This window comes from Mauremys mutica, chromosome 5 (assembly GCF_020497125.1).
Source record: "Mauremys mutica isolate MM-2020 ecotype Southern chromosome 5, ASM2049712v1, whole genome shotgun sequence".
NCBI classification, from domain to species: domain Eukaryota; kingdom Metazoa; phylum Chordata; order Testudines; family Geoemydidae; genus Mauremys; species Mauremys mutica.
The window spans coordinates 39,598,390-39,620,096 of NC_059076.1; the positions used below are offsets into that span (position 1 = coordinate 39,598,390).

The 21,707-nt window shown below is 41.2% G+C and overlaps 2 protein-coding genes across 2 annotated transcripts in view; one reads left to right on the forward strand and one right to left on the reverse strand.

Moving 5' to 3' along the window:
- The first annotated feature begins 266 nt into the window (after window positions 1-266).
- Window positions 267-14,464, forward strand: LOC123372059 (alcohol dehydrogenase class-3). Its single transcript, XM_045020028.1, has 9 exons — window positions 267-446; window positions 3,343-3,444; window positions 4,450-4,591; window positions 5,648-5,735; window positions 7,503-7,722; window positions 8,726-8,986; window positions 9,730-9,865; window positions 10,792-10,930; window positions 14,238-14,464. Exons 1-9 carry the CDS (start codon window positions 435-437, stop codon window positions 14,260-14,262), a joined length of 1,125 nt encoding a protein of 374 aa, XP_044875963.1. The 5' UTR covers window positions 267-434; the 3' UTR covers window positions 14,263-14,464.
- Window positions 14,465-17,456: 2,992 nt separating this feature from the next.
- METAP1 (methionyl aminopeptidase 1) overlaps window positions 17,457-21,707 on the reverse strand; it is a 39,374-nt gene continuing 35,123 nt past the window's right edge. The window contains exons 10-11 of the mRNA XM_045020027.1: window positions 20,734-20,799; window positions 17,457-19,412 (exon numbers count right to left, since the gene is read on the reverse strand). Of these exons, the coding sequence (XP_044875962.1) occupies window positions 19,249-19,412; window positions 20,734-20,799 (230 nt within the window). The 3' untranslated portion in view covers window positions 17,457-19,248. The remainder of the gene's footprint in view (window positions 19,413-20,733; window positions 20,800-21,707) is intronic.

Consider the following 21,707-nt stretch of genomic DNA (forward strand, 5'->3'; position numbering starts at 1 on the left):
GATGCATAACGGCACAATAACAAGAGCCCCACGGCCCAGGGACAAACGGAGGCGGGGAGGGGAACACTAGTGGGGGGGGGTCACGTTTTCCTGCCTTCCCCGGGAAACTTTTTAGCGTCCGGACGGTCCTGCTGACGTTTCAAACACAGCGGGACTGTGTAGGGCCCATTCATTTGCCTTACAGGCTCCCCTGCCCCTGCCGCTTCTTACCGGGCTCCACCTCTCGGGGCTGAGCGCTGCAAGCCAACGGGCAGCCCAGCGCCTCGCCGGCGGAGCGACGCTTCGCTCCTCGCCCTAAGGGGAAGTGGCAGCCTGTCGCCCGGCCCTAAGAGGCGGCTCCAGCGGCAGCGAGCGCGCATGCCCCGGCTCGGGCGGCCCCTTTGCGGAGCGCGCTTGGCCCGGCTGCGGGGGAGGACCGGCTGCGCGGGAGGACCATGGCGAGCGGGGTAAGGGGCGTGGAACGTTCCCCGGGCGGGGAGGAACGCGAGCGCTTCCCGCGGCCGCGCCTCGGCCAGCGCCGGCCGGAGCGGGGCTCGAGCGGGCGGGGAAGGGGGCTGCCGGGCGGCTGCCGTGCAGGGGGGCCGTGTCCTAGCTCGCTAGCTGCGCTGCATGCTCTGCTGATCCGCACTCCCAGCAGGCCACCTGCCGGAGCTGGGGTTTGCAAGGCCCGGGGGGCTTCTCACGCTGGAGTTGGCCGGGGGTTTTGGAGCAAGTAGGTGTTTTCCTTAAATCACAGTACGGGAAGCTGGACATCGAGGATGTTCATACATAGAATCCATCGCATGAGGTTAAATTGTATTGTTGCTTTTTCTCAAGCTTCGCGGTGCAAGCACACAGCATCGTTGAGAGTACAGCATGGAATTTATCATCTATCGCTTCTGTTGTGGTAGCGCTCAAGCACCCCAGTTGGGAGCACGGGTGCTAAGTGCTGTATACAAAGCCATGGTCCTGTCCCATCCCAAAGAGTTTATGATCTGGAGTCCCAGTGAGTTCAGTAGAATTGCACACATGCATAACGTTTTTCATGTATGTGTTTGCAGGAGTGCAGGCCTAAGATGACAAGTAGCCTTTCACAGATAAGATCAGGGAGAAATATCCATGCATTTTTGACTCCTAAGAAGAACTATGATCATTATAAATGTGTTTGCCTCAAAGGAGCACATATTTATACGTCAATCTGGAAGGCTGGGTATATAATTAGTTGGGAAACTTGTTACTATCATCTGCCTGTTTGCCCCTTTGTGGTTGCTGTGAAAAAGATTGGTATATCAATCTATCCCTCAGGGGTTCTCAAATGTCATTGCACTGAGACCCCCTTCTGGCAACAAAAGTTACTACAGGACCCCAGGAAAGGGGACTGAAGCCTGAGCCTGCACAAACCCTGCTCCCCAGGTGAGGGTGCCAAAGCTGAAGCCCAAGGGCTTCGGCCCCAGGTGTGGGGGTTTGAGCTTCGACCGCAGGCCTCAGCAAGTTTAAGCCAGCCCTGGTGACCCCATTAAAACGGGATCGTGACCCACTTTGGGGTCCTGACCCACAGTTTGAGAACTGCTGTTCTACAGCTATAAGATCATTTTTATTTTTAGAAGTATTTATGCAGGGAAAACTATGAACTTCTACCTTTTTATTGTAAATTTAAGAGGTGTAATGTTTGTTCATTGAATGTTCACAGCCTACTTGGGAGGTCTATGTCTATTCTATAACTTTTTTTTAAGCCTTCTCTTTATTTAAATAACCCATACTCATTCACATTTTGAAAACATTCATTCAAATTAAATGTGAGCATTTAAGAGTAAATCAGTTTTCATATTGTGGAAAAAGGCTTAATTGAAAACTCCCAAGTTATTTACTGGTTGACAATTCCTCTTGTACTTTGATCCATAGAAATTGACTAGATTTCCTGGCAAACTTTCAGGAGTTTAGTCACAGTTCCCCAAGTGCAAAGCAGTGTAACTTGTTGGTTTCTATGCAGCTGCTTTCCCAAAGTTAATATATCACATTTATTATATGCATACAGACAATAATGCAGAATAAACTAGCCTTAAGTTTGTGGAAAGGGCTGGGAAAGAAGTAACAAAGGCCTTTTGTGCTTGGGGGAAATTGATTGTTATGGCTATTCCAGTATAAGGTAACTATTTTGGAATAGCTCCCCCATGTTGGCACTCAATTTTGGAATAATTACTCTGCTCACAAAGCAATAGTTATAGCTATGCCAGTCAATTTCCCAGTGCAGACAAAGCCTTAAATTCAGCTTCAGAGTTCATTAGAATAGGCCTCTGTGTTCTGTGGCAAGCTATTGCATGTAGCATTTCACTGAAGAAGATGCTGCCTTGTGTGGTTAAAAAGGAGAATAATTTAGGTTAACAGATGTACTACCAGCATAAGATTTTTCCATAGCTCCTCAGACAATGGAACTGAAGCTCATCAGATTTTTAAAAAGGGAAATCTAAGAGCAGTCCAGATCCTCATTCTCACAGGACCCAATTCTGCTCTTGGTTGCATGGATGTAACTCCTGCTGACTTCCTCAGCTGGAAGTGCATCCATGGAGGCAGAAATGGAGCCATTGATTCCAAAAAAGGTTGCTTTTTCAAGCATCTGAGTTCTGTTTATCTTTAAAATGTTTCTACCCTACTTAATAGAAAAAGTGAGCTTTCCTAGATAAATAAATGCAGTGTAGTCTTAGGGTGAAATTCATCCATGATGCTGAAGCCTACACGGAGCCTTGGTTGTGGGCAGTTCTGCTGGCAGAGTGGTCACATAGAAGTAAGTATCTGTGCATCCCCTATGCATCGCATAAAAGTTCTCTGTGCTGGCCACATACAGTCTGCTGCAGAAAGCCACAATGGGAGCGGGCTGGGTGTGGGGCAACAGATTGACCTCTGTGTTGATCCAAACTCTTATGTGAGACAAATGGCTAAACTACATTTTCCAAGTTTTGTAATCTTGATTACTTGTACTGCTGGCACTAGCTACAGAAAAACACCATGTGCTTCACATAAATGCTGATTGTTTATTTTAAAATGTCACTAGCATTATCTAACATTTTTCATATGACTCTTCTCTTCCCCCGCCTCTTAGCACAACATATTGTCTTCAAAGTACTAAAATAACACTTTAAGTCCAGATCTTGGTGGTTCTTGTTTAAGATCCTGAAAGCAAATGTAGGGCAACTGTCCCTTTGTTCTAAAGTCATTGGGAGTTGAGGGTAGGATCTGACCTATAACTTCATATCTGGGATTATTTCCAAAAATTAGTAGCCTTTCTTTTGTTTTGTTTTTCCCTCCAGTGCACAAGTAATATTATAAATGAACAGTGCAATAACTCTGCTCCTCTTTCTCATTTAGGTTATTAAATGCAAGGCCGCCGTTGCCTGGGAGGCAGGTAAACCACTCTCTATAGAAGAGGTAGAGGTTGCACCACCAAAAGCACATGAAGTCCGTATTAAGGTAACTTAAGCAAATGTTTATTGCCTGCTTTACACTTTGTACTCTGGGAGACCAAATAATAAAGCTGAATAATTTGTTTGCCCTTGTAGGAAAAAATGTTGAATTTATAGTGTTTGTGTTTTCTGTTTGTTTGAAACCTAGGTAAGACTCTAAAGAAAATGACGGTGTCTCGTTTTTGGGATGGCATAAAATGAAATGGCTGCTGGTCTGAGGCCTAACATTTATTTTGGTCTTGGGACGAAGCCTAAAAATTCCTGCTATTCTGAGGGATCAGTGACAATTTTAACCTATCTGAGCGAGAAACTTGCTTTATCCCAATGGAAACCTGACCTCATTCATTTATTTATTTTAATTTTTCAAACTGTATGAGACATTCAGTGCTAGCCATTTCAGGTCATAATTTATCAGACCTTAAACTCATCACTCTGATTAGCATCTTGCATGCTCCTGATATTCACTTCTGATTCTAACAAGACTTTGACTAGGCAGTATCTCCCAAACTAATATATAGGCGGCAATGTGCCTCAGTGCAAAGAGTCCACATGAGGTCCTGTGTGCTGCTTAACACTTCTATTAAGAACTTACACTGGATTTATGTGGTGCTTATAATGTTATATGGACCCTCTCTACGGGGTGATTTCTTTTCACTGTTGGAGATTGATCCCATTTGAAATCTGGAGTCCCAGGTTGTTTTCAAATGGCATAGAGCACTGGCTTTAGCAGATCTTGAGCCAGCAGCTGCCAATTTCACGTCAGAACTGAAAGGATGAGAAACAAGCAGAGATCAAAGCAATGTGATTATTTTTTCAGGTCCAATATATCTTGAGAGTTGCCGGAGCTAAAAACACTTTGGTTAAACTACTACAAAAGTCTTCAGAATCAGTGAATTCATCCTAGCACTAGTCTTGGATTACTGACCAGAAGAAATAGTTCAATACCAGTTCTCTCTTTAGATTCTCCTTCATTACCTCCAGAATATTTCAAATTATTATAATGTTCCTTTAGGTTGTTGGCACTGCTGTCTGTCACACAGATGCCTATACGCTGAGTGGTGCTGATCCTGAGGGGTGTTTCCCAGTGATCTTGGGTCACGAAGGAGCAGGAATTGTGGAGAGTGTTGGGGAAGGAGTAACTAAATTAAAACCAGGTAGGAAAACATTTGGCTCTTCACAACTGCTTTTTCTAATTTCTTTGGAAATCTTGCTTCATGAGAATAAATTGCTCTGACTTGTCCATTGAAAAGCAGAATTAGCGAGCTGCCGTGATGTTTTTGTTGGGCTCTACCTGCCTAAAATTTTCCTTCATGTGGGTGATCCAATACTAGCCTAACTAATGTGCTTTTGGTTTACTATTCAGAAGAGAGTCGTTTACAGGATTATCATAGAATATCAGGGTTGGAAGGGACCTCCGGAGGTCATCTAGTCCAACCCCCTGCTCAAAGCAGGACCAATCCCCAACTAAATCATCCCAGCCAGGGCTTTGTCAAGCCTGATCTTAAAAACCTCTAAGAAGATTCCACCACCTTCCTAGGTAACCCATTCCAGTGCTTCACCACCCTCCTAGTGAAAAAGTTTTCCTAATATCCAACCTAAACTTCCCCCACTGCAACTTGAGACCATTACTCCTTGTTCTGTCATCTGCTACCACTGAGAACAGTCTAGATCCATCCTCTTTGGAACCCCCCTTTCAGGTAGTTGAAGGCTGCTATCAAATCCCCCCATATTCTTCTCTTCTGCAGACTAAATAATCCCAGTTCCCTCAGCCTCTCCTCATAAGTGTAATACTGTATGGAGAAATTATTTGTGTTCTAAAAGTGTCCGTTGTTTTTAACCAATTGAACAATTAGAGATAACAGCTGTCTAAATATTCTGGTTTTTCCATATAGGTTTTACATCTTTGTTCCTATTTGTTCTTGTTTAACTTTAGATGGAAATTGATTATTTACTCAGACATGAGATGAATCAGGGTTTTTTATACACGGCACTTGACAAACCTGAACTTTGTCATTCTATATTTGTAAGTGTATTGGAGACTTCAAATGCACAAATAAGACTGCATGAATGATTGCCCCCATTAAAATGTCCTGGTATTGACCATGTTACATTTGACCACATACCAAATGTATGTTATGTTTCTTTCATATTATCCTTTCAGCCTTTAAACAGTTAGTCATGTGAAATGTTTCTCTCATTATGTTCTCTAGGTGACACAGTCATCCCACTGTACGTCCCACAATGCGGAGAATGCAAGTTCTGTTTGAACCCTAAAACCAATCTCTGCCAAAAGATAAGGTTGGTGCACTTTTTTCTTGATACACACAGAACAATAATTGTTCAGTGTAGCTCACTTATGTAACAAAGTTAACTGAATTTGTATCAAATTGTTTTGACTTCATGTACTATCTGATTAAATGCAGAGCAAGGTCACTTAGTTGGAAAGATGTATGTTTTAGGTTTGTTATGCAATACCCATTTTTTTTCTCCCTCCTTTCAAAGCTTAGTAGTTGTTTTTTTTGGTCTCCTTTTCTGATCGTACTTAAATTCACTTCTTTGTGTGTGGCTGTGATACTGTGCCACGAATAATATCATTTGTCAAGGTATCTAGTAAGCGAGGATGTATTAAAAATTCTGTTTGATTCAAGTGGTAGCTTATTGCAGAAAATTATTGCCCTTTGAATGGGAAAAAAATGTCTTGCTGTGGTCAATATTTTTAACCCAAGGAACAGAAGTTCTCCCTTTATAAAAAAGAATCACAGTCTGTTTTCTGCCCTTTAAAATGTCTTTGTCCTAATATGTGATGCACTTCAATTAGCCTTTGCTATGTTGTTGCATGTTTAGATCTCAGTCATGTAAACCAGTGGCTCTCAATCTCCCCAGACCACTGTACCCTTTTCAGGAGCTGAATTTATCTTGTCACCTCACTTAAAAGCTACTTGCCAAGTTTCACCTCACTTAAAAGCTACTTGCTTACAAAATCAGACATAAAAATACAAGTGTCACAGCACAACCCTATTACTGAAAAATTGCTCACTTTATCATTTTTACCATATAATTATAAAATAAATAAATTGGAATATAAATATTGTACTTACATTTCAGTATATCATCTATAGAGCAGTATAAATAAGTCATTGTATGAAATTTTAGTTTGTACAGACTTCGGTAGTGCTTTTTATGTAGCCTGTTGTAAAACTAGGTAAATATCTAGATGAGTTGATGTACCCCCTGGAAGACCTGCATACCCCCAGGGCCACATGTACCCCTGGTTGAGAACTGCAGATATAAACGACTCAGCCAGCAGCAGAACTCCAGCAGTTATGGTGGCTACCATTTTAGCAGACCCAATTAAATCGCATGTAAACACTAGCATGACCTCACAGTTGTGATTTTTTTTTTTTTTTAGTTCATGTAAACGTACCCAAGCTATCTTGATTAAGATTAGCTAGGGAACCAGTGTAGTTACTTGGGTGGCTACCCCATGCTGAAGCCTGTGCTGCCTCAGCTTCACTGCTCGGATACCCAAAGTAGCTAGAGTAAAGCTAGTTCAGGTATGACTGCACAAATTGCAAATCATACCCCACCATTGCAGCATAGGCATACCCTGGGACTAAAAGAACAGAGCATACAGTGGGGCAGGAGTGGGGTGTGTTGGAAAGAGCAGTTATGGTTTATAGGCATTGTGTGGTTTACTGAATGTCTGTGTCAGAGTGCTATTAAGTGCTTTGATGAAGCAGGACCTAAAGTGCTTACATCCCGCTGAAGTCAGTGGGACTTAAAGGCATTCTTAAGAACTTTGATGAATTGAGGCTTTGGAGTGTGATCCAAAGCCTGTTAAAGTCAGTAGAAAGATTGCAACAGGCCTGTAGTCTCTAACTTTCATGAACTCAAGCTTTACTTAAATGTCTTCAAAATTTTGACTCTGAGTAATCATGTAGCTAAATCTCCATGCACTGTTCAGAAACTGTACCACTTGATGGAAATTAAGTCACTTCCTAGACTCTCCCCATCACTTTCTGTGACACTGTATTAAATATCTGTTGTCGTATTGTGTTTTTTCAGAGTTACCCAAGGAAAAGGACTGATGCCTGATGGTACCAGCAGGTTCACCTGCAAAGGGAAGCAGATTTATCACTTCATGGGGACTAGCACCTTCTCTGAATACACCATTGTGGCTGATATCTCTGTGGCTAAAATTGATGCTGCAGCTCCTCTGGATAAAGTTTGCCTATTGGGCTGTGGAATTTCAACAGGCTATGGAGCTGTCATCAACACTGCCAAGGTATGGGGTCTAGCTGATCACTCTCTCTTCCCCACAACTGTGACTAATGACATTAAACTGGCGATAAAGTACTGCAATGAAAATCTGTTAAGGCTGGGCTTGGAGAAAGTAAGACCAGAGGAACGGCCACTGAGTGGGCAGAGGGAGAAAGGACATGTGCTCACCACTTCCTTCCTTCCTCTTCCACTGCCAAATTTGACAGGGAGCCGGACCTAGTAGGAAACCTGGGCTTCCCACCTGTTTAGCCTCAGCAGATGAAGTCAGATCAAAAACCCTGTTGCTCCTTCTCCCAGCTCTCTTTGTGCAGAGTGGGGTAGAGGACGCATGTCTTGATGGAGGCAAGTGGATGTGGAGAGGAGCCACCTTGCACTGTTCAGGGATTTGTTTGTGGATGGATATGATGGGTCAGTTGGGGTTACCTTATAGTAAGGAGACTTGTACATATTGACAATGTCGCAGTGATCGCTGCTTCCACCTGTTTTCATGCCACCATCCCATTAAGTGTCAAGTTCTCCCTCTTTGTTTGGGGGGGGACTTCCCACTTTTCTAGTGGAGACAGAGCCATTGCCCACATTTTGGGCAAGGAGTAAAGTTAGCCCCTTATAGCCCTTCAAAAACAATTCATAGACAAGAAAAATCTCTGGCTTACTTCCCTACATCTGAGCAATAATGACTCGCAACTCTGGATTTCAAGTATCAGAGGGGTAGCCGTGTTAGTCTGGTTCTGTAAAAGCAGCAAAGAATCCTGTGGCACCTTATAGACTAACAGACGTTTTGCAGCATGAGCTTTCGTGGGTGAATACCCACTTCTTCGTATTCACCCACGAAAGCTCATGCTGCAAAACGTCTGTTAGTCTATAAGGTGCCACAGGATTCTTTGCTGCTCTAACTCTGGATTTCTATTATCTATTTTCCTTAATATTTAAATCTGTATTTTTCATACATGTGGAAGGATGTTTTTTTTCTTTCCTCCCTCCTTGACAGATTTCTCTTGCTTTGTTAGGTGGAACCTGGTTCTACCTGTGCAGTCTTTGGATTGGGAGGAGTTGGGCTGGCAGTTATTATGGGCTGTAAAGTGGCTGGAGCTTCCCGGATCATCGGTGTTGATCTCAACAAAGATAAATTTGCCAAAGCTAAAGAGTTTGGAGCCACTGAGTGCATCAACCCTCAGGACTTTAAGAAGCCCATACAGGAGGTGCTGGTTGAGCTTACTGATGGTGGAGTGGACTACTCCTTTGAGTGCATTGGGAATGTTGGTGTCATGGTAAGTGTGCACATGGCAGTACTGAAAAGGAAGTTTAACTATGACTTGGGCTAGTTAATTATCTTAAAAGAAAGACAAGCCCCTTTCTGTTTACAAGGGAGCATTCTATCATCTTTCTTTTCTATTGAGAGTAGCCTGGTACTACTTATACAGTAGACTAAAAGGGTCTATTTCAACCAATCCTAATTATAAAATGAAAGACAAGTCTACTGCTTAGGTGGAAAACAGCTCCTTTATATTCTAAAATATAATTATTGGAAGAAAATTAGGCATGCAAATCCTGGCAGTGCTGAAAAACAAAATATCAGCAAATACAGTACGCTCCCTGTGACTTCACATTTTCACCTTTCATCCCACATGACAAACTTAATACCTTAATTACAATGTTGCTAGAAAGTAACACTAGGTGGAAAATAATTCTTTCAGTAACAGCGTAGACCAGGTTGTTCTTTCGAAGTACAATCCAGCATCCATTGCAATAGAAAGACTCCATTTGACTCCAGGTGGGAGATGGGAGTGCACAGTGTTTTAAAAACAAAAGTGTGGGGCAAGGTGTGGGAATATTGGCTATTTTACCAGTTAAGAAACACATTATATATACTTGTCACTTTAACTAGGTACAGCATCACTGACACTTACTCTCAATGTTTAAAAAAAAATGGTGACCTCTTTGTCAGGCTACATAGCATCAATATATAATAGATGCTTCTTACCAGTGATTAGCTTTATTTCTTTGTCTAAAGAGGGCTGCCTTGGAATCCTGTCACAAAGGCTGGGGAGTCAGCGTTATAGTTGGAGTAGCTGCTGCTGGTCAGGAGATCTCTACCCGTCCTTTCCAACTAGTAACAGGTCGCACGTGGAAAGGGACTGCCTTTGGAGGTAACTTTCTGGCACACTCATGATCTCTTATCTACTAAAAGAGGGGAAAAGTACTGTCTTCCTCTGTATTTTGTGTGAGAAACTGGTTCCTATCAGGTCATTCTTAGTCAATGCGATACTGGCTTTTCAAATATAACCTTTTATAAATAACTGTCCCCCCACAGACAAGCTGTAAATGATCAGCCTTCTGTTGCACATTATGAATTTAAAATGCAAGTAGCAGCCATAATGGGAGAATTTCTCTTGTGCAATTCCATGGCTGTATCATGGCTGAGGTGCAAATAATCACTTGAAGACTTGAGCAATAACAAAGAACTGCTAACCTGGGAAATGGGAAATAATGTAAACATGTTTGTGTAAGTAACTGCACTGTTTAATCACTGAGCAAATGGAATCATTGAGCTCTGTTGTGAGGATGCATAGCTTGTGGGGAGTGGTTTTAGACAGTAAAACAGGATCCTTTTAAGAAGAAACTGTTTAGACATTCGGGAATGACAAGCTGCTGGAGTCTTCGCAAAGTGCCACTTTTATGCAACTCTCTTCCACGCAATACAAAGCTGTGCTGTGGTCTAGTTATAAAATACACAAATGTAAAATAGGATGAGGGCTCAGAGCCAGTTTTCTGAGGTGATCTCAGCTAGACATTGAACACAGATCCCTGCAGTGAAAGGTAATGCACTTCGCAAATGAGGCCCTCCATTTTGACTGGTAATTTTAGCTGTACTCTTCCATTCTTTACTCCAGTGTTATTCTAGAGCCTGATGGGTATGGATATTATGACATAATCCCAGGATCTCTCTCATACCAAGAAAACTGAGCTTTAATCACTAATACTATTGTAGGCAGGGTTGATGCATTTTATTTCCTACCTCTACCCTAGTATGGTTTTGAATTTACTAGGTAAAGTTTTTTTTTTTTTTTTCCAGGTTGGAAGAGTGTAGAGAGTGTACCAAAGCTGGTGGCTGAATATATGTCAAAAAAGATCAAAGTTGATGAATTTGTGACTCACACTCTGCCTTTTGACAAAATTAATGAGGCTTTTGAACTGATGCATGCAGGGAAGAGGTAGGTTTAAATGTCTTATGTCCGTAACATTGAATAGCTCAATAAGAGTTGGTAGGGCACTGCTATGTTTCTCTTCTCTAGCTACCTGTTGTTCTGACCCTCCTCCCCCCAACTCATGCATCCCCTTCATGTTTCAGATATGCTGTGTGAAGTGCTATGCACCAAGTGTGTTCATGCACAGCTAGAGCAACTAATTGCTCACTCTCTGTTCCTAAGTTAGTGCTGCAACATCAACCTCTATTTTGGGTGGGGACAGGTGAAAGGCAAGGAAAATTACAATGGGTGGTGTCTGAGCAGAGGGGGAAACAAACAAACAAAGTAGAAAAAAGAAAGAACTAAAGCCAATAAGGACACAAATAAAAAAAGCTAACTTCAAGCACCAGAATAAAAGTAGAGACCGAGAAAGAAATAACAAAAGAAAGTACTTGGCTATTAAAATCTCAATTAAACTTAATTCAGAACAATTAGCATTATTTTAGATTACACTAGAACCTCAGAGTTACAAACTGACCAATCAACCACATTCCTCATTTGGAACCAGAAGTACACAATCAGACAGGATGACTGAGTCGGCAATGTGATGTGGCCGTTAAAAAAGCTAATGTGGTCTTGGGATGCATTAGGCGAGGTATTTCTAGTAGAGATAAGGAGGTGCTAGTCCCGTTATACAAGGCGTTGGTGAGACCTCATTTGGAGTACTGGGTGCAGTTTTGGTCTCCCATGTTTAAGAAGGATGAATTCAAACTGGAACAGGTACAAAGAAGGGCCACTAGAATGATCCGAGGAATGGAAAGCCTGTCGTATGAAAAGAGACTTGAGGAGCTCGGTTTGTTTTCATTAACCAAAAGAAGGTTGAGAGGAGATGAGATTGCTCTCTTTAAATATATCAGAGGGATAAATACCAGGGAGGGAGAGGAATTATTTCAGCTCAGTACTAATGTGGACACGAGAACAAATGGATATAAATTGGCAGTCGGGAAGTTTAGGCTTGAAATTAGACGAAGGTTTCTAACCATCAGGGGAGTGAAATTCTGGAACAGCCTACCGAGGGAAACAGTGGGGGCAAAGGACCTCTCTGGCTTTAAGTTTAAGCTTGATAAGTTTATGGAGGGAATGGTTTGATACGATAACACTATTTAGTCAATAGGCCAATAACGTGCTGCCACTGGTAATTAGTACCGAGGGTCAATGTTGGGATATTGAAAGTCTTTTTCCTGAGTGTCTGGCTGGAGAGTCTTGCCCGCATGCTCGGGGTTCAGCTGATCGCCATATTTGGGGTCGGGAAGGAATTTTCCTCGAGGGTAGATTGGCAGTGGCCCTGGAGGTTTTTCGCCTTCCTCCGCAGCATGGGGCAGGGGTCGCTTGCTGGAGGATTACCTGCTACTTGAAGTCTTTAAACCAGGATTTGGGGACTGCAACAGCTGAGTCAAGGGAGAGAATTATTCCAGGAGTGGGTGGGTCAGCTTTTGTGGCCTGCATTTTGCGGGAGGTCAGACTAGATGATCATAATGGTCCCTTCTGATCTTAAGTTCTATGATTCTATGACAGCAGCTGACCCCCCCAAAAAAAATAAGACAAAAATCGCAAATACAATACAGCACTGTTAAACTACTTCAGAAATAAAGGGAAAGCAGCATTTTTCTTCTGCATAATAAAATTTCAAAGCTGTATTAAGTCAATGTTCAGTTGTAAACTTCTGAAAAAGCCAAATTTTGTTCAGTTACGAACAACCTCCATGCCTATGTTCATAACTCTGAGAGTCTAATATACTTGATTAAATAGATTTGAATTTCATGTTCCTCAAAGTATCTTAAAAATTGGCTGATAGCAAGGTTAGATTCAATATTATCTGGTAGTGAGCTGTTAATGTCCAGTTTACATTTAACAACATGCTGGAGTTGTTCTGTCCTTATCTTGTTCACCAATGGATTTTTTCCCCTAATGTGACTGGAGGCAGAACTAAAGAACCTTCAGTCACTGACTATGTAACTTAACTCTGCCCATGTTATCTTGCCTCAAGTTTCTTCTCAGCTCAGGTAAATGGCAAGATTGTGCTGTTGTTTGCAAAGCAAGCCTCAGCTATAGCAATAAGTAAATTCAAAACACTTTTCCTCAGGAAAGGCTAACTGAGGCTCTCATTGAGCTTGGTGCAGGCCTGAAGGAAAAAACATTTTTATTTATAGATTGTGAATCAGCGCAGGAGCAATTCTGCCACCTGGTGAATACAAAACATATCACAAAAGCATAATACACAGTCCAGGATCTGTTCCAGTCATAGTATATCCCTGGCAACCTTTGTGAAAGGGATGGTCTGGCTCTCTCCCTGTAAACCAAAGGCTGGATCCACTCATGGATTTTATATAACATTTCTCTTTGTACGTGAAGGAGAACAGAGCCTGTCCATAGACACAACAGCAGAATCCACAGCTGTGACTTAGAGCCTAAGATGGTTTAACTCAAAGGAAAAGGCAACATCCAGTTTGTCTTAGAAATAGCATTAAGTTTTGTTCTCCAAGCTGATGAGTTCCATGCCTAGACGTCAAAGGCCAGACTACTGGGAATTCATCAGGATAGTGAGAGCTTTAAATCCAACTCCTAATTGAGTTTCTAAACAATCTTCCCCCCTAGAAATAGAAGCAGGATTAATAAATGGTCTAGGTCACCTACCTATTAAGAGCATGGATAAATGGAGAAGGGAAAATCAATTGGTGGACATGATAGGAATCAGACAAAAACATGTGTGTTTTTTCTAGTAATTAAATTGTATATTTTCTAAACACTGACAGCTGCAGACACTGCATTGCCCACACATACCCAATTAACTTGTAGGAAATTAGAGTTAAAAGGTATCCAATTTGTAACTATTTAGTGCACTTCTGTGCTCCCATGTGAGCACCCTCTGAAATTTAAATAGAGAAAGCTGTTTTAAATTCAGGCTGAGGAAGAAGAAAATGCATTTAAAGCCATCCATTTGACTCAGTTGACAAACGGTCACAAATACTGAAAATTGACTTCAGAACTTTTTCATAGGTTTGTTTATAAATATTCTCAAACTAAATTTAGTGTGGAAGAACATATTTACATCTTTGAAGTGAGCGTTTAAAGAGTATAATGTAGGGAATTTGAAGACATTAACCAACATGACTGACTGGTTTCTCAACTTACCAGATAACTCAGATAAAAAAGAAATATTAATTTGAGAGAGGGGATGGGAGGCTTGCTCTTAGATGAGGTAGGATTAAGTAACATTTCAAAAACAGTGGTGAAAGTCTTATTGATACCTATTTTGTCTTATTTTTTCTTGAAGCATTCGAAGTGTCCTGAAATTTTAAGGATCCCGAAGATGGAACCTACCAGTCTTAGCACTATGCTGTGTCTACTAGTTAATGGAGCTTTTTGAAGAGGTGTAGGATCAGCTGGAGAGAAAATTCAATTGTGATGGGAAAACCATCTGCTTTAGGATCAGTCTCTATTAAATCATAGGTAACCTGATCTCAGACTAATGATAAATACTAAATCCAGTTATGAAACTAATGCTGGTTGTGGTCATGAAATTGTTTTATTCTATACTAGTCACTCCTGAATTCTGACAGCGCCTAAATCTTTAAAGCTGCTTGATAGTTTTTTTTTTTTTTGTAAACACCACCTAGAAACTTTCATTCCTCTACAGTCATTAAATGTTTTCTCTACTTCTAAAAAAGTTATTAGATGGAGCGTGTAAGACCTAACGGTCTGCGGGTTGCAGAGGTGTACAAAGAAACTCCCTCCCATGCAAAATGGGATGGGGAGGAGACCCAGCTGTATCTGCAACAGCTTCCTAATCTTCATGATGGGGGATCTTCCTGCAGTGCTCATCAGCAGTAAAAGTTAAATGTTGTAGTTAAGCTCTCACATTGCAGAGAACCCCATGGATGGAGTATTTTATACCATTTTATTTAGTTCAGAACTAGGTTTTTTTCAACCACAACCACTAGATTCTTACCATGGGAAGCTTAGTTTCTGCAGAGGATTGGGCTGCCTGTCAACTACTGCAATACAGGCTGAAGCTGACCTTATCCTTCATGTAAACTATCTTTCATAGTACAGTCTAAGGAGAAGACCTCTGAGCAAACTCCTGTCCTGACTTAACCGCTGTGGAACCCAGAGGCATGGGAGGGAGTGATTTAAATCAAGGCCCAACATCCAGCCAACCTGTTGCCGCTATTGTAAATAGCCATAATTCAAAAACGAACTTGTTTAAGACTTACCCTTTATTTTGAAAAAACATTAAAACTAGTCAAAGGTTTCTGTGACAATGTTGTTAGTCTGAGGCCCAAAGCCCCAGCTGTGTGGGCTGTGATTTGTCTGCTCTTACTGAAAGTGAGGTGAGGAAAGTGCCCTCCTTGCAACAATAATGTTGCAGGAAAACTGAGCACTGTGTAGAAAGTGATATTGGGGATTCACTTTCTCCCTCCTAGCCAATAAACTGCTGCCCTAGTATGAGTGTGTAGGGCAATCTGTAGTAAATCTGACCAACTCTAAGGGCTGGACTAAGTAACATGAACATCCCATGGTAACTTCACAAGAATCTCTCGTTGTTCCACTCCTGCTTCATTTCCCATTTGGGTAATTCCAGTTTACTGTGCTGGGCATATGCCTTCTGTTCCTGTGCTGTAGTATTACAGTTAACCAACTGTCAGCAGATCAGCAGTAAATAAAGTATGGTAGAGGCCTTGTAGCAGATAGTATAAATGGAAATCCTACACTATCATTCCATACACCTGGCTATAGATTCATATGCTGCAATTTAGTCCAGTGTTTAAACATGGTTTCACACTGACAAAAGTTTTAGAAGGAACTACCTGATTCACTTATAACTAGGCTGTAGTTTGGTTAGACTTAAAGCTCTCTCTGGTCTTGCGTCTATACAGTTCTAAGGAAAAATTTAAAGTAGGGAAATGAAGAGGCCCACTGGGGCCATCCCAAGCAGGGTTTCTTAACCTGCAACTTCAGTCAGTCAGCTATCAGTCCTTGTTAAGTCACAGCATCCATAACTTCTAGGATGCACTGCCTTTACTACCATGCAAATATAATGGTATGAGTAAGTAACATGTGACAGAGGAGAACCACACACCCCCATTGTTAGAAAAATGAGATAGAAGGATTTAACTGTAATTGTACCTTATATGTATCTGGCTCAATTAGTGAAAAGCCAGCTTTGTAATACCTGGACAATTACTGATAGGGAGCCCGACCCCCACAAAATAAATAAAATGGCCTAAAAGCTATATAGTTAAGTTCTTACCTAATATGTTGACCAGTTGACCGTTCAATTAAATAGAGTAATTTTTTTGAGGTAGCATTTGCTGAAGAATTACACAGATAAGGAAGGGATAGATCATCAAAAGGTTTTCTCATAATAGTGCTGATGAGGGACTAACTCCACTCATGAAATGTGGCATGTGGAAGATTTACCAATTTTAAGAACTTTATGGGACAAATCTAACTCCATTTAGGAGTAATACAAGCCTGTAGGCCAAGTCAGTTCGATGGCAGTCATTTAAGGGACGGAGAGTTCACCCTGCTTCTCTTTCCCCCACTTCCCCTTCTAGTCATTCTGGTGTCTGTTTGATTTCATACAGTGCATTGTTCTTCAGCATTAATTATAACAATCTGTCTCCTGGAAAATATCCACAAGAGTCAGCAAAAACTGCTAAATGCTACACGGAAATTTAAGCAGTTTCCCTAAAATCTTTTATAAGATCTAACCTATTTCCAAAATTTGGAAGACAAAGAAATATAGTATGCATTTGTAAAGAGAACTACAATTTGACACGTCTAGAAACGGGGAAAAAATACTGGAATAGTGGGGAGAAAAACCAAACTGATCTGGGCTTCAGACTGATTTGCTATCTAGTAAATAAACTAGGAGGCTGTTTTAAACAAAGTTAATTTAAATTTAGACCTTATTATATAATAAACATTAATTCAGAGATAACTGAAATGCTGTTAAGTATCAGAGAGGTAGCCGTGTTAGTCTGAATCTGTAAAAAGCAACAGAGTCCTGTGGCACCTTAAAGACTAACAGATGTATTGGGGCATAAGCTTTCGTGGGTGAATGCCCACTTCATCAGACGCATGTAATGGAAATTTCCAGAGGCAGGTATAAGTATGAAATGCTGTTGTAATTGTAGCTTACCTGCAGAATGCACAAGATCAGGGATTGTCTATTTTAAAAGTTGCATTGGTCTGTTTAGTTATCCTGGTGCAAATACTTAACATAGATGTGTATTAAACCATGCTTGTAGCAGTTTAGCACATCGTTAAATTAATGGAATTTATCTACACTGGTTTAAGTGCATCTATGGTAGAGATTTGGACAGGTTCAAACAAATTTGCATATGGCCTCAGAGATGCTATGTACATTTTATATTATGAAAATACAGGTTCCATTAAAAAGCTACAACTCCTAATTTATATGCCAAAGTCAAGACTTCCTGTCATGCATGCAGACACAAAAAAGGAAAGACAATTGTACCCACTCAGGTGACTGGCATGGTGGGCAAATCTCCATGATAGTCATCCCGACTTTTAATCTCCTTAATACATTACATACATGGCACTGAACACAGGTAATTCCACTCAAGTATTGCAGTCTCTTTAGTTAAAATCTACACGCACACACACACGGGAACCATTTCAGGTCATTTTTTACTGTATCATTAAAAATAATAAAGGTAATGAAAATGTTATCACAATGATACTCTTACAGCAATAAAGGTTTGAGGCACTGTGGGAAGAGAAGACATTTTCTGGCAAGTTTCGTGTTTCATTGTGACCACAATGGGTCCAGTTTTGTGAAGCATTAACTGCCCTTCAGTTTAATTGGAGCCAAGGAGAGGTGAGGACACTCAGTACCTTCAAAGACCAGGCTCCCTATGTGACAAGAAGTCAGACACCTAGTAAAATGTGCACTTTATGCCCATGATTTTATGATTTGATTTGTCTTCATTGGTTTAAGTTTTTCTGGCACTACAGTGTTGTAAGGAAGACAGACATTAGGTCTGTAACTGTGGGTGAAATTTTCATTACTGATTCAGAAAAGAAAAAAATCTCAGCAGAGACACTACAGATTGAGAAGGGTAGGGGGCAGCGGCTAATCAATTCCCATAGTCCTGGAGATGGTAGCTTTCAGATCAGAAGGGTGACATACTAGTCAAGAAGCATGGGGAAAATTGCACTACTGCTGCCCACGCTGTATCTGGTCTGAGGGCAAAGCACTTCAGTTTCCAGGCCTGTCAGCCTGACACCTTTCAAGAGCACAAAATTCACTTAAAAACTTTCTTAAAATTCAAGAAAACAACTAATACAGCAGCAGTAGTATCTAAAACTTTTCCTCTTCACTCAAACATGAGCATTCTTTTGAAATAGTTTTGAAATTCATCTTGCTGTCATGTCTTTCACTTTGCAATCCCCATCCCCTAATACCTCTAGGGGAGAGGTCCCTCAGTAAAAACACACAGGAGCTTGTAAATCTTTTTTTTTTTCTTGGTTAGTTGGCTCACTCCTTTCCCTGTCAAGTATGAAATAGCAGTTTCACAGTGAACTTTTGGAGCACCGAACTCTACCAACCACTGCTCTTCATAAAAGGCAGCTCTTTGCAGGAAGCAACTTTAGTAATTTTACAGCAAGAAATCAGCACTAAATTTCCAGCAAGATGTCTATGGTCTCAATTACAGCAGAGGCAACTGACAAAGAGATGGGACAGAACTAAATTTGAATGTAGATGAATCATGGCAACATGTGCCTCTTTTTAAGTACCTATTCCCCCTCTCTGGTTATAAACAAAGCCCATTGTTTGCAGAAGTAGCTAAGCAGGTCTTTGGAAGGAGAAACACTTAAAATCCCAGGTGCCATTCATACACAGACAAAAGCCGGGCACACTGAAGAAGTGAGAAAAGACTTGATGCCCAACACGTCAAGTTCCCAGTGGGAAAGTAACCTGCACTTTCTAGCTAATACCATGCATGTGACAGAAACAACTGCAGGTCTGATTGAAAGAAAGGTGCTAAACGGACAACTGAAGAAAAACAAAAATAAAAAAATACAGTACAAGTGTTGTGGGTAGGAGGGAAGCAGAAAATATTTTAAATACTTCTCTCCTTTTTTCAGATGTTGGGTCAGGTTCTTCAAGATATATACCAAATGCTGTATTCCTCTCTTATCTACAGTCAATGAGAACAAAACAAATGATAAAATCCCCCTCTGTTCTGTACTCTTAATAAAATGCATAGTACAGAGACAAAAGATATCATTCAGATCCATCAGCTCAGTCTAAACTAATACTGGGACATGAAGTGAGGACGAACACTGTCCAACCGCCGAGTTAAGATTTCACAGCCAGTATCTGTGATCAGAAGAGTGTGCTCAAACTGCGCAGACCGCTTTCCATCTCTTGTCACTGCAGTCCAGCCATCAGGCCAAGTTTCGTCTTGCCACCCACCTAATAAGATAATTATGTAAAAATTAAAACAAATTATGGACAACATTAGTTCTTAAAATGTGTCCCTTCTAAATAGTATAGATGCGGTGACTGTTATAAATATGAATGTGTATTATACATTGAATCAATTAGTCAGAAGCCTTTTAAAACTTCCAGTTTTGGGCATAATAATCTAGTTGGCTTCTATCACTGCCATACCATGCCTGCTGTTAATAATACACAGCAAAACATATGAAAGACAACAAATGCAGATGAGTCTTCAAAGTCATTTTTCTTCACTTCAGTCATTACACTCTTTTAGAGCTTATTAAGGTTGTCAACCTCATCCTGTGATGGCAGCAGACTTACCATGGCAGTGAGAGTCCCTAAGCTGGGGGTATAAAGTTGACTGGCAAGAGGCAAAATTTTGGAGTCCAAGTCAGATCACAGTGTGTCTTTCTAGCTAGCCAAGTTCAATATCACATTTAAAGACAATTAAATGTATTTAAAAAAAATGCATTAGGAAACCTCCTTCCCTCTGCCCATTAATTCACCTCTGCTTCCCCCCCCCCCCCCCCGAATACAGGTCACACCCTCCACCTTCTTATGAATTCTCCCTACTCAGCCTCACTTTTCCTCACCAGTGAAAACACACACACCTGCCCTACCTTTGGGAGATTCTCTCATTTCCCTCAATCTTCCTCCCAATGAGGAATCTCTCCTCCTCCCATCCAGGACTGCCCCCATCCTGTTCCCTGGAACAGGGGGAATGGAAATGCACCTAATTCCCAGAACCTGCTCCTGCAGGACTCAGCAACAGTAGAACACAGAGAATGAAGGAATGTCGGCGGGGGCCAGGGAAGGAGCGAGGACGGAAAAAAGGGAGAAGGAGCCCAGCTCCTGCAGGATTTTGTAGAGAAACAAGGCTTGGTGGGGAGAATGGGGGAGGAGGAACAAGGATGGAAAGGTGCCTCTTCAGAACCCTGGCATGTAGGGGGTTATGGCATCCCCACTGGCTGCACGAAGCTTCAATGCTAGGATATTGGAGGGGAAGGGAGTAGTGTCCTGTGTCCAGTCCAGAACAGGCTCCCTCAGCAGCTCTAAGCTAGCTCCCTCCCAGCCCCTCAGAACCGCCACAGCCAGGCAGCTGCAGGTAGGAACCCTTTGTAAATTACAAAGGTAGCTGCAGGATGAAAGAAAGGGCCCTCAGAGCTGGATATGGCCAATGGGCCATATGTTTGACACTCCTAGTTTAGAGGAAGTTCCATAACAAATGAAATCCAACAAAACCCACATTCTCGCTCTATTTACTTAGCCCCCTTTCGAACTCCTGGCCGCTTACCTTCACAGATCATTGGTTCAATTGTAAACACATGACCAGACTTCATCACACCAACAGCCTTATTTTCTGAAATGAAATTAGAATCTGAATTATGGTTGAACACATCTTTCAAGAGTGAAGGACAGAGGGTGTATAGAAGGTTGAATCCCTTTAATGCAGTGTATGCCTGAACTAGGACAGGTGAGCGGAAAAGTCAAAACAGCACTGCAGAGCAACCCGTTTTCTTCCAGGTTATACTTCGATCTTCCTCCCCTCCTTTCCTTCTCAACCTAGTATAAATTTTTGTCATACTTCTATTTCAGGAAAAGTGCTTGCAATTAATTCCTGTCTTTTCTAAACCTCAGCTTTCACTCCATGAAAGCGATGAGCAAACGTAATGTAGACACTCCTACAGAGTTGTTTTTTTTTTAAATGGTGAAAAAGCACAAGTGGCAGTCTGAATAAAAAGCATATAGTATAATTGTTTAAAATAAAAATTCAAAGAAAATTTTAAAATGTCAATTTGTTTCCATCACTGTTGATACTCCTCCGAGCAATGTGATATACAAAAGTCAAGAGGGGATGAGATTCAGATAATCTTGCTGTCCAGAGGAGACATGGCAACAAACAGTTCTTTTGTGTTTACTTTGGCAAGTAAAGAGTCATTCTGTTACCTATTATTTTTGCATTACATTTTATTTAGCTAAGGTGTTAGTGGAGATTTTCAAAGCAGTATAGGGATTTAGGTATATTAATAAAGTTTGAATAGAGAAGTATCAATTTTAATGGAAGTGTTATGTCTAAGTCACCTACATGGCTTTGAAAAATTTCAACCATTATGTCTTCAGACTGATTTACTGAATATAGTACAGTATATCTTACACTTAAAGAGGCTTCCCTTTATCCTGATCATGTGCTGCTGTTGCATGCTACAAGCAATTACGCTAAGCCTTCACCCTTTTGTCTCTGTACCAGTTTCATCCTCTTGTTGTAGA